Source organism: Bactrocera oleae, chromosome 5, assembly GCF_042242935.1.
Source record: "Bactrocera oleae isolate idBacOlea1 chromosome 5, idBacOlea1, whole genome shotgun sequence".
Classification (NCBI taxonomy): domain Eukaryota; kingdom Metazoa; phylum Arthropoda; class Insecta; order Diptera; family Tephritidae; genus Bactrocera; species Bactrocera oleae.
The window spans coordinates 19,833,059-19,846,761 of record NC_091539.1 but is presented as its reverse complement, the minus strand read 5'-3'; the positions used below and the strand labels follow the sequence as shown (position 1 = coordinate 19,846,761).

The window sequence follows — 13,703 nt, the reverse complement described above, 5'->3', positions numbered from 1 at the left end:
TTTAAATAAATATTATAATAACTTAGCTAATATATTCTACCATTGGATAGGCAATGAGAGCTTCAAATGACTACGATGCAGATTTGGAGCAAATTAACAAGAGCTCATATTTCATCTTATATTTGTTGTGTTCCAATACACGAACATCCGAAGGAATTTTACGATATTTACGAGCATCAAACGATTTTATTTGCCGACACTTACACGAACTCCCATTTAAAAACATCAAATACTCCCACATTCTATATCAGACAAGTTACTTGCTAGAATGTACTGCAATAGAATTAAAACTATCAAGTTCTTATTGTCAAATAAGTAGAGTTCAGCAAATTTGTGAAATTTTGTTGGGTACTGCTACTAACAAGTCTGAAGATCAACTTTCTATTAATTCTACTTTATTTTTTTCCCATTCATCTCCTGTTTTAAATGAGCATTTTATTAAACCGAAATCTGAAAGAGTGCCAAATTTTTTGCTTAGTAACATTCTGGATTTTTTAGAGTTTGAGGTAAAAGAAATAACTACCATTAAATGGGATTTCTTTGATATTTCTTTATCTAAACAAATATTCAATGAGTGCGAATTCATAACAGAGGAGGGTCACTCATTAATTAATTTACAAAAATTGCACAAAATACTTCACGATGAGCTTTGCAATGTACAAGGCACTATAGCCGGTGGACAACGAAAATTAATATTGCAGGAAATTGAGTCCATATTGATATATGCTCTCAAAATAAATGAAATGCGGAATAAAAACAAGGGAACGATCAAAGTAATGGATGCCTGGGCACAAGTATAGTATTTATTTGTATAATTTTATTAGATTCTGAGTATTTTTATTAAATCTTTAGGTTTCTGAAATTATATTTATATACGCTTCGGAAAATACTTTGCCATATACTATCAAGCAAGAACTTTTATTTGAAATATTACAAAGACTTCTTAACAAAGCAGTATCCATACAACTTCCTTTGGAAATATCAATTTTAACATCGGAAGCAATTTTTATACTCATTGTCTGCTTACGACAATGTTTCTCCCGAAATCTAGAAAACATGGGTAAGTAATTTAATTGATTTCATAAACAGATTGAATAATCCATAAATTTTGTTAATTTTTAAGTCTATCTTTTTATATCCAAACACTTCTATAAACATATTTTATTTTTTCATAAACATATAATATCTGGTCACTGAATTACGAACGAGCTAAAGCTTCGTATGAATTTAAGTTCCACAAGTAAAAAAGACAAAACCAGTGGCCGCAATTTAATTGATTATTTTCTTTACTAAATGACAAATCCTCCGTCTGTGTTCATGCCACAGTCCCTACCTTCTTTTAAAGTGTGTCTTTGTATGTGGTGATATGGAGCTCAAAAGCTTTTCAGTTCGTCAGTTCTGGATAAAGTCTTTCTGACGTTTTTAAAATTTCGAATTGCCAAATATATTTTGTTATTTTGTAAGTAATTTTTTTGATTCGGAACATAAATCTCGGTTTTTAATCATTTTCTAAAAATAGACCTAAGCTAAAGACTCAACTCTATTTGCGCACTGTTAATCCTGCAGTGGAAACATAGGCAAAGCCTGCTAGATCCTTTCCTAAATGTTTAGATGCTATTATATTTTAAAAACGTTGTCAAAGAAAATATATATAGGTACTATAAAAAATGCATTTGCTCGTAATTCGATAACTACCTATTGAAATAAAATTTTAGTCTAAACAAGTATGCTGTACCGTATTTAATATTATCTTATTCTACAATTACAGGAAACGATACAACTAACGCTGCATACTACGGAAATGTGAAAACTATTAATATTGTAAGCTCAGATTCAAACATATTAAATCTAAAATCAATATTGAAGCGACTTTTAGAGTGGATTGTAGTAAGCGATGTTAAGTCTCAAAAGCTTCGAATAAACTTGTATGCTGCAATACTGAGCTGTCTCCGAATGTTAAATGGGCATTTCTTAGAAAACATAACATCCCGTAATTATGAAACGTATGTATATCGAATATCCTTAATTTTAAGAATTGGGTTTAACTTAAATTTTATTTTATTTCATGTTATTAGAATGATAATAATGATCAAATATGTTATTGAAAATATCGACAGGTAGACAAGTTTACATTTGAATAGGACATGTTAAGAAGTAGTTTTTTTTTTTGTAATAATCGTATGTGAGGGCAGCGAAAATCAGTGTTCCTGGTCTTCACTTTGGCTCCTGAGGTTTTATCAAAAATTGTCTGGGTAGATGTGAAGAATTTATTACTTGATACCCACGTAACATCCAAAGTTTGAAAGTTATTTATTAGTTACTCAAAGTGTAGAGGATAACTACTACTAATTTTTAATGTAAACAAATTCAATCATACTCTAATATAGGTTATGCAAAATTTGTGTATTTTGTATTGTGATCCGTCTAGTTCTTTTTTTTTTAAATCTTCTTGAAGTAATGGGAAATTATCTTCTTCTCTAAAGCAAAAAGTTTATGTTCAACATTTAAGCCCCCCATTTCGATTTTGGTTGAAATTCGGAATTATCGATAGCAAATAGCTTCGTAAAAAAATTCGCTTGGAGTGTTGTAAAACTTCGACGTTTTTGTGGTATTATAGTTTTCAACACTGCCCGAGGGTAGTTGTGATTGAACATTACTGCATTTATTTAAAAAAAATATTATTAATAGATAATGAAAAACGGAAAGCTATTTTATACATAATTTGAACTGTTTTAATCAGTTATTTTGTAAATACATATGTAGATAAAACAAGATGAAAGATTTGTTGATCTCGTGAGAAAAATACCGAAACTGGACGAAGCAGAGAGTTTGTGGTTCCTTCATCTCATTTAGTAAAAAACTAAATGCTTCCTTATTTAAATGAAAAGGATTTACCAGTCTGCAAAAACATTTACTTGTAACATAAATGGATTTGCGATTTTTAATTACTCATTTTTTCATTTCACTTTTTCATCAATGGAACTGCGACTGAAAATACTTGTAGTTAAAGTTAGTAATACGAAAAACAGTTTGATTATTGTTTTAAATTCAATTCAACTGAATGAAGTTGAAAACCATAATAGGGGTACTAATATTATCTGTTTGCTCAGTTTTTCACTTTTCTAGTGCTCTTTAACTAAACTGTTTCTTTCTAAATATATTTTTATATATATATTTATTATTAACATATATATTTATTATTTATATTTCAGATTTGTTTCTCGTTTAGATAAAAAACTTGCACCTTCAGTAAACCCAGTAGTAACGCAGGTTCCAGTCGAATTATTTTCGTTATTTGGAGATAAATTAATTGATATAATGTGTCGTGATTGTGTTATTGGGCATGATGTATGTAAAATGCTTGCTATGTCGTGTTTTGTTTCAGCGTTAGAATTTAATAATATTCAAAGTGTCTTGCAATTGTTTGCAAATAGGGGTTATTTAGCTAATGTCATCGAAAACTTAGAAAAATCCGATCAAGATTTATGCCTTATCGTAAGTGACTCAATTAAAAATATAAAAGCATTATATGTCTACGAATCACACATGGCACTACTACTCAGATTTGCTAATTGTTCTATGGGTGCTGAAATGCTGTTATCAGCTAAACTATTAAGTGTTTTATCTAAAATGAGGGTGTTTGATTTGCATCCAAATTTTCAAGGCTTTGTAAATAGTCAAAATGCCATATCGGAGTTTCTGCCTGCAGTGAACAATCGCTTTCGTCAGATATTTTTCCCAGCTATACAGCTATGTAATGCTATTATATCAACTCTTGGAATGGACAATCTGTCAGCTATTTCCCAAATAGCGAATTTTTTGTTTTCTCACTTTGAAATCACCGAGTTCATACTAAGAACCGGTTTGTCCCATTCGGATTTGGGTATTATGAATGAACTTTCTATGGTTACTGGCATTATTGCGCGAGTTATGCGAAAGGTACAATATTTGCATGAACATTTTTGACTGCTGATTCATGGTGTCTTGTTTTTTAGGATATATACTTACCAGATGACGTAAACACGAATCAATACAAAATCTACTCTCACAAAATTAATAAATATATGTTGCATATATTCTGTTATTTTGTATTAAACAACGATATTTTGAAGCGAAACACAAAACTGGATGCTCAAATAAACGAATTTTCGGAACCTAATTGCATCAAACACTATGTGGACATCGCCGCAAATGTTACAATTTTCTTCCGCTACAAATTTACAAATACTATAAACTTGAGTGATATTCTCTTCAAACCGAAGAAAAATACATCACTTAGTAGGTAGGTAATTATAAACGTTTTCAACTAATTATAATTCTTGATGTTGTTTCGTCACAAAATAATTTTTAATTTTAATATAATAACAAAAACTAGTTCTCAACATGTAAAGAAAGACTAAGTTCGGGGCAGCCGAACATTATATACACTCACATTTCGTATCAAAGCAATATCTGTAAACGTTTATATTGAAAATGTAACAATTGAATTAAATATCCGATAATTATGCATCGATTGCATTATATCTACTAAATTATAGCTGGGCTAATTCGAGGACAGTATTACTGAAGAAATACGTTCGCTTAATTTTGTTAAAATATCTTATATATTGACCAATATATTAAGTATAAAGTCGTAAGTTCGAAAATCAATGTATTAGATATATGGGATCTATTGGAAGTGTACTGTAGCGACTTTATTCATTTTTAGCAACAGACTACTTTATTTTCAGAGAAATTTAATGATATTTACGGTAAAAAGAAAGTATAGATATAATACAAGTATATAGGTATATATGTATATATGCATATGTACTTGGTGAATATATACATATATTGGTGCTACTTTGGCATATAGTGTTTTTAGCATTAGTGTTTATAATTTCTCTCGTTACATTAATTGTTTTGCATGAAGATAGGGTGTAATAAAAAAGGTACCACTGTACCTATATAGCTTAATACTTGCTAATGTAATTTCATTTATTTTTTTAAGTCTGGGCTTTCGGGCCGTCAAAATAACAGTAGTGATGTTGTTGTTGTAACTGTTACCTATTCCCCGCTTGGGTGGTAAGTTTCAATTTGGTTGTCGTTGAGGTCATCTAACGGGAGGACCAGGAAACGAGCTGTTTCGACAGGGTCGCACCATAGGGAAATGGGTGCTAGATGAGTGGGGTTCGTTGGGCATGCAAAGGGGTGGTTAGTGTCATGCGGAGACTCATTGCATGCAGGACATACATATATTTGGTATGTCGGGGAGTTTAACCTGCTACCAGTATCCAGAACGAAGTTGCGAAAAAAAACAGTAGTGAAAGGATTGAGCAGTCAAAACACATATTTAAAATAAATATTTTCAAAAAAAAGTAAGTATTGAGTATTTCCTTATCATTCTGTAAAATTCATGCAATGGGACAAGGCAAGCACTGCACGGCTTATTAGCGCGAACTTATCAAAAAACAAGAAAAAACGTTAACTTCGGCTGCACCGAAGCTATAATACCCTTGACAGGTGCATATCTTTATCTTGATATTGATCGTTCAGTTTGAATGGCATCTGTATACTATAGTGGTCCGATCACTTAGCCTTTTGCACTTTCAATAAAAACTAAACGAAGTGTGGAGACAAGTGTATGCATGAACTATTATGTTTAAACTATTCGTAGACGTTTGTGAGATTGTGAAAACACATATGGTCAAAGGTTGATGTTCGCAAATGAGCACTTCGATTGGCCCCTAGTAGAATAAGAAATATTTCATAGACAGATCCTATAAGAAACTAGGAGTCTCGCCAATACGTAAGACGACCAGTCAATTCCAAATACACTTTAAAATACACAACAACATCAGTTAATCATGGGGGATCTAGTTTATTTATTATGATTTGAGCATTGATCGAATTCAACAAAATAATGACAAACCACACAGGCAAGTTGGTCTTAGCAATGGTTTCAGAAAAGTAGTTTTTGGATCTCTAAATAAACATAAGTTAGTGGCGCAACCTGAAAAAGGAACGATGTGAAAATCTTATTAATTCAACGCATCGGCGATATGCCATTGTTATAGCGAATAAAAGCCTTGAAAATGAGTATTGATTATTTCTCCTATACTTAAGTATAATTCTGAAATTCTTGTACATTGACAATTATTTCAACAAACTTTTTACTCAGCTGAATTATACGACAATTTTTTGACCGCCTATATATGCAAAACCTTTCGAAATGAAATTTTAATAACATAAGTTTTCTTTTATGATACTTATAAATAAAATACATACATTGCCAATATAAAAAGCGAATTTAAAATTTTAGAAGAAGTATTTTAACCGCAACTGTATATACATATATGTAGGCACTTAAGCTTCAATTTCGAGCAATTAGTCTAATTTTCATATGTTCATTGGTGCTTGATTTATACCTATATCATAAATGAAATGTAAAGTGGGCGATTTTGTAAGATAATGGTGCACTAAATTTAATTAAAATTAGTAAAATGGCACTTTTTAGTAGTTTTTTTGAACATAATCTTTGTACAGAGAAGGCGTAGCTGTAGATTGAGGGAGATATTTACTTTTATCTAACTATAGGGTATCAATGGGTTGTACCAAATTTTAGATTGTTCTTTAGATTTCCATAATAGCTAGATAATAGAAGAACTTATCGATCTAATTCAAATTGTTATGTAATATTTTAGACTATGATTGAAAGCGCTATTAAATCACATCAGCTTTGAGAGCTAAACAGTTGAAGTGTTTACATTTCGTGCTGTGTAAATTGTATTAATAATTACGTTAATTAATTAATTAAATTGCCAATATACACATTGAGACGAATGTTAATCAGGGGTGTTGTGGAATCCAAGACAGATTTGCGTAGTTGTCAGAATTGCAAACCAATTCTCATTTTCAATGGTGTCACAGAATCTGATTGGATTTTCGTCTTTTCGAACATATACCAAACCAATATTCGAATCAGCTGTTTACTAATGTGACAAAACTTGCTAATGAATACATTTGGAAGCGTTTGATAAATTTAAAATACTGAATAAATCTACTAAAGTTTATAATGAGTTGCGATATTTTAGCTTTTATTTTATTGAAAAAAAAACAATAAAAAAATTAAAAGGAAGAAATTAAGAGATAACAGTAATCCACTGATGCACCAGGGGAATTTCATGTTTGTATACATGCTTATTTTACAGATTTATATCACATTATCGACGGAAAAAAGACGAATTTGGGTCTTAAATTACGTTTTGTAAATCCTCTTAAAATATCTTGATTTTTTTCATAAATTCAATAATTATGACATTTTTTGTTTTATTTTTGTGTTTTCTCCTATATAAATAACGATAAACTAAATCGTAAAATAATATATATATTTTTTTTAACTTACAACTGTCAGCAAAAATCCTCTTGCTTTGTTTCTGATAACAAAACCGATAAAATTGGTTTTTGGGACACCCCTAACCGATACAATTTCGGTTTCGAACGTCAAACCAATAATATCTGAATTCATGACACCTACAACATTTTTGTTTTATCGATTTCAATTCTGATTCCGACAACTATCAGATTCTACAACAGCCCTGATTATATTTTTCTCAATCATTACTTGGGCAGTGACATTAATAATACCATTAAGCGAATTAACATGCCACCTAGAAAACAGAGCGGAATCGCACACGTGTGCAGCATCTGTTCCACTAATATTAAAGATAATCAAGCAAGTATTCTCTGTGCATCATGTCGTACCGGGTCCATCTCAAATGTACAAATTTAACCAATGAGGAATTCAAGGAAATTGCTCGTATAAATAAACAAAATATCCGGACATATCTACATCTACTGATGACATATTTGCTGAGCTGGCGGAACGGAAAAGACGTCGATCCAACGTAATAGCAGTCAATGTCATAGAGTCGATGAAAATGGGTGGCCAGGAGCGTCTGGAGGAAGACAAATCCAAATTTCTTGCTGTGATACGGCCTAACATTGTCAGTAATATAACAAACCTCAAATTACGCCGACTTGGTCGCCCAACACTTTCACCAGACGTAGCCTTGTACGTACGTACCAGACGTAGCCTTGTACATCCTAAAGTGCAAGCTAATAGACGATACTTTCAGATCTCAAATATTTTTTAAATTTGATCAAACACAAGCCCAACAGCTCTACTTAAAAAATCTACTCTCTAGTTGAACTTTCACTCGGGATTCATTAACTAAGAACGGCGACTCAACAAAAATAATCAAGTACATAAATGGAATTCCTAAGATTGTCAATAAGAATTTTCGCTCGCTCGCCGAGAAGAGTGTGTCCGACAACACTAGCGATAACTTCCAGAACGTGAGAGGTCTAAGTCACCGGCCAGTAATGCTGATGTATATTGTATCACCGAGTCTTGGCTCCACCCAGCTATATTATATGGTGAAATTATCGACAATTCCTATTTAATTTTCAGGAAGGACAGAAGCAATTTAACAAGTAGTTGCACCCGTCGTGGCGGCGTCTTTATAGCGATAAAACAACACATTTATGCCGAGATAACTGCTTATAACAAATTTATATCAAAGTCAAGTGCAATAACGCAGATCTTATCATCGGCTGCATCTATCTACCACCTCAATCATCGTATGTAGTTTACAAATTACACTGCCAACAGCTGTCCTACTTGAAAAACAAACATAAAAATGCTAGACTCATTATCGACTATCCTCAATGAGCACCACGGTCTCCTAAATCTTTGCTTCTCTAGCATAGAAATTATTATTAGTAATACTGAATCCATCATATTCATTGACAAATATCATCCTACATTAGAAATCACGGTAGAACTTCTACCTGAACTCAAAACAGCTGAATTGCCCTCACTTGCATTCAAAAAGGCAGATTACGCGAATCTCAACGCATTTTTCTTAACGACTGACTGGTCGGAATTATATGCTCACGTCTCATTAGAAGAAAAAATTAGTTATTTTTACGAAACAATACAAGATGGAATTTCTCTCTACGTTCCAGTGCACATAAACAGGTCAAATAACTTCCCATATTGGTTTTCCAATGAGCTAATCCAGAAAATTAAGCTAAAAAAGACAGCACAGATCTCAGAAGAGAATGCAAAGATGTCAGTGCGTCATGTTATAAAAACTATGTAAACAAAGTTGAGCAATTAGTTCTTTCAGATTCGAAAGAATTTTGGAAGTTCGTTAGTAACAAGAAAAGAAGCAACAACAGCGAAATCGGTGAGGAAGCTAGTAACTTGTTTCCAGCATATATTGAATGACCTGGATGTCACTGTGGAAAATGTCAACAAGACACTGCAATCGCTAAATCCCAAAAAAGTGCTGGACAGGACGGTATTCCGAATATTTTCAGTAAGCACTAGCAAAGCTCTTTGCGAAACTAATTCTTCCTCAACTGACTCAATTCTTCTCCGAGATTATTACGACTAAACAACATGGATTTGTTGGTGGAAGGTCTACTACTTCAAACTAGTTTACTTATGTAAGTTATATCCTGAATGCAATGAATAATGGATATAACGTGCATGCAGTCTACACTGATTTTAGTAAGGCTTTTGATAGAGTCAACCACGACATCCTACTATAGAAGCTAGGCGCAATTAGTGTGCGAGGTAACGCCCTAAAAAGGATTAGCTCATATCTAGTCGACAGAAGACTCCAAGTCAGAATTGATGGTCATCTATCATCCAAATACGATGTCAAAACAGGGGTACCACAGTGATCACACCTGGGTCCCATCATGTTTAACATATTTATCAACGACAACGGTGTCAATTTTAGCTCAGAATACCTTCTCTATGCCGACGACCTGAAGATCTACAGAATAATCGTAAACAACTCAGATTATCATGCTCTCCAACAGGACATGGTGTATCAATAACAAATTGGATTTAAACATAAAAAAGTGTGCCGCTATATCTTTCTCACGTTCACATACTAATACTTCGACTGACTATAAGCTAGTTAATAATAAAGTCACTGAAGTTGAAGACATCAATGACCTGGGAATTATTATGGGCCATAAGTTTTCTTTTACTAAACACACTGATAAAATTACCCAACAAGCTCACAAGATGTTGGGTTTCATCACCAGGACCTGTAGTGACTTCTTCAATCCTTACACGCTGATTCATCTTTATTACTCGCTTGTTCAACCAATATTGGAATATGGTTCAGTTATGTGGTCGCCATATACTGAACTCCTTATTAATCGTATTGAGAAGGTCCAAAGAAAAATGTGCAAGACTTTAGCATATCGATATGTGCAACCATCAAATGGCTGCTGACCAGAAGAGATCTGTCGCTACTTTTAAATTAATAGCCTTAGTTCTCGACGTCAAATTGCGGATCTAGCATTTTTCTTTAAAATAGCCAACAGTCATCGATGCGTCTGAAATCCATAATAGTTTTCAGTTTGTTTCAGCTAACCTGTATTTAAGACGCAAACGTATACTCAAAACAATACAATCAGCTAAAAACTATGTAGTGTACAATCGCATTGCTACTCTCGTCAACTCTCTACATAACGATTTCTATGGTGGATCATACAGCAATTTCATCCGCCCTAAAGAGCAAGCTGACTACTATTAGTCAATTAATTAACCAATCTAGTATGTACTAACCAATCTACGTACTGTCCCTCTTATATTACAATAAATAAAATTTAAAATTTTTCTTTGCATATTGCCGATAGACGTTTGTTTAATAAATAAATAAATAAAACGATATACTCGATTTTTTTTTTATAATTTTGACTGATAATTTTGAAAGTTTTGTGACGTACTTTCTGAATTTTGCATATGTATTATGGAATGAAATATCTTTTACTAAATTATTTAAACATAATAAATAAAAATATGTTTTACACTTGTAACATGAGATCTTTTCTAGTTATCTGGGCAATATACATCGTATATACGATTATATATAAAATTTAAATTATTTTTTCAGAATGGATAAATTGGAGAGAAGTGTAACTGAATCGCTAGACTTCACGACAGTGTTGAATCACTTGCAAGGATCGGTAGAATATTTAGAGATGCAAAAACGAATTACTGATAATATAGTTTCCCACAGATCTTACATGGCAGATGCTAGCATTGATAACTCTAGTAAGTAAGATACATTTTATTGACATCGTAAAATGCACTATTTTTTGAGTCATCTCTTGTCGCACATAATGACTTGCATATTGAGAACTTTGAGAACAAAGAACAATTTTTTTTAAGTCAGCCGTTTTTATTTTGTAATATTTCCTGTTTTTAGTTCCATAGCCTAATTATAGTGTTCATATTTAACCAGAAACAGACAGACAGTATTAACCTGTTATGTTTGTAAATATATTGTTGTTCAAAATCTGATACTAGTAAAGGAGTAATGTTATATTAAGAACGCAGAAGATAACGACCGACTTTCTTACATGATGATAATGCATGCTAAAATCTTAAAAGGTTACCCCTGCGAGTTTTGAGAATTCAGTCAATTGAGAGGACACAGACACTACAACGATCAATACTAAATCTCACAAAATAGTAAATAAGGTTGTAAAAAATTAATGCGTTTGTTAGAGTACTCATAGTTTTTAAGTCGAAATTGCAGTATGGATTTTTAATTAAACGTCCAAGACCTTGTTTTTTGTTGTATATATGAACTCAAATTATTCAACTACGTTGATATTCATTTATTTGTAAATTTATATCATTTAACGCTTAATTTATAAATTAGTAAATAATTTGCCTATATTTTTTCAGTTCGCTTTTCTAATAACGAATGGATTAAACAATATGAAAGCAGACAAAAGGAACTTTCGTTATACGTTTTTATCATCGAACAAACTTTGTATTTATTGTGGTTACACTTGAACTTTTACGTTAGATCGAATGCTAGTGCAACTGGACAGGGTTTAACACTTACCATCGAAGGTAATGATAAAAATAATTGTATACTATAAATACTTTCTCTCTAACTTAATGTTGTAAAAGTAGATTACAACAAAAAAAGGTAACTTTGGTTGCACCGAAGCTAGAATACCATTCACAAATAAAACAGTTTTAAAATATTTTAATATAACTTTGTAGTATGTTTGATATCTATGCGATTACTTGGCTGTATATCATTTATTAAGCGACTATAAATATGTTAAAGATCTTCTGAATTTTCATTTTCATATCAACTCGATATTATTTTCAAGTGTCAAATTTGCAACAAAAAAAACGCTAATTAATTTAAATAAACTTTAGTTCGAGATGTTCATACATATGTATGTATATAAACTAGCTATAAAATATAATCCCAAAAAACTCTGAGGAAAATTGTAATAAGAAATTTACACATTTACAGAATACCTTCCGAATGCCACAACCATAGAGGATTTCGGCTTATTGAAACAAAATATGATTTCAGTCTTCAATGAGACATTTTGCAACCATCTTGCATCGTCTTCTGGATCAGATTCTGCGAATTACTTTAATTGCACATTAGTGCGTCGGATAAAGTCATTAATCCAGCTTCTTCCAGGTGTTTAAAATAAGGTTTTGTACAACTTAAACACGAATATAAAAATAAATGACAGAAAATTAAATATAGAAATTATAGAAATAATATAATGTGTACTTCAGTAATAGTCTAATTAGCGAAACGTATGTAGCATAATAGCGCAGCGTCTTTACAAACAAAGCACATAACAGTTGTAAAGTTTTTTGTATTTATCATTATGAAAGTTATATATACAAACATAAGTTATGGGACTGAAGACTTTTTTGCACGATTAATTCTCTTTTTATACTTTTCTAATAGAAATCAAAAAAAGTTGCTATCAAAATCATCAGTGAGAGTATTAATAAGGAATATTTCAAACATTTTAATTTTTGAAAATGCAAATTTTGTTGCAGTTGCACTAGTTAACAAATTATAAATATACAAAATTTTGAATGTACTACGGCCACTAAACAATAATAAGGAGTGCAAAAGTTTTTCCTGATCATTCAGTTTTTCTTCAAAGTTCTTATACTTTATCAATTGCCGTATTTGTGGACCTACAAATAATCACTCTTTAATTTTTGGTTCGCACGGTTTAAGGGATTTCTCTTTCAGATATATACAAAGCAGTAGCCAGGCTGTAACTTTGGCACAGGCAGCTCGGTACTATGTAAAATGGGTCTGTTGGTTAAAGACAAGTTACTGAGTAGTGTGCTTGGACTTGGTTGTAATGCCTTTTGTTTGAGTCAAACAGAAATAAAAATCATTACATGATCCTTTGTTTCTGTCCAAATCATTGGTATATCAAGTGTCATGTGACTGGGCTTAACCCAACCAGCAGCCTCACACACATTACACAACATTTATCAGGTGTACCGGTATGAAGTGAGCGTTAAGATTCAAATGTGTTGGTAGGGAACATTTGTTGTGAACGAACCTTAATTTTTTTTCTGTTTGGTTGGCATAACGTCTGTCAGATATATTCAATAACTTTACATTCATTGAACAATCAACATCATATTTTTGCATTGTATTGAAAATGTCGAATTTTCTACCGGAAAATGATGATTTGCGGAAAGCATTCATTTTTTGTTTCCCTTTGAAGAAAAGTGCTGCAGAGTCGCATCGAATGCTTGTCAAGACATATGGAGAAGCAACATGCAAAAGATGGTTTCAACGGTTCAGAGATAATGATTTTGATGTGAGAAATGA

General features: G+C 32.0%; 1 protein-coding gene across 1 annotated transcript in view; it reads left to right on the top strand.

Moving 5' to 3' along the window:
• Nup205 (nuclear pore complex protein Nup205) overlaps positions 1-12,619 on the top strand; it is a 49,988-nt gene extending 37,369 nt beyond the window's left edge. The window contains exons 10-17 of the mRNA XM_070110589.1: positions 51-794; positions 853-1,060; positions 1,769-2,003; positions 3,213-3,939; positions 3,996-4,282; positions 10,965-11,125; positions 11,765-11,935; positions 12,354-12,619. Of these exons, the coding sequence (XP_069966690.1) occupies positions 51-794; positions 853-1,060; positions 1,769-2,003; positions 3,213-3,939; positions 3,996-4,282; positions 10,965-11,125; positions 11,765-11,935; positions 12,354-12,538 (2,718 nt within the window). The 3' untranslated portion in view covers positions 12,539-12,619. The remainder of the gene's footprint in view (positions 1-50; positions 795-852; positions 1,061-1,768; positions 2,004-3,212; positions 3,940-3,995; positions 4,283-10,964; positions 11,126-11,764; positions 11,936-12,353) is intronic.
• Positions 12,620-13,703: the final 1,084 nt, after the last annotated feature.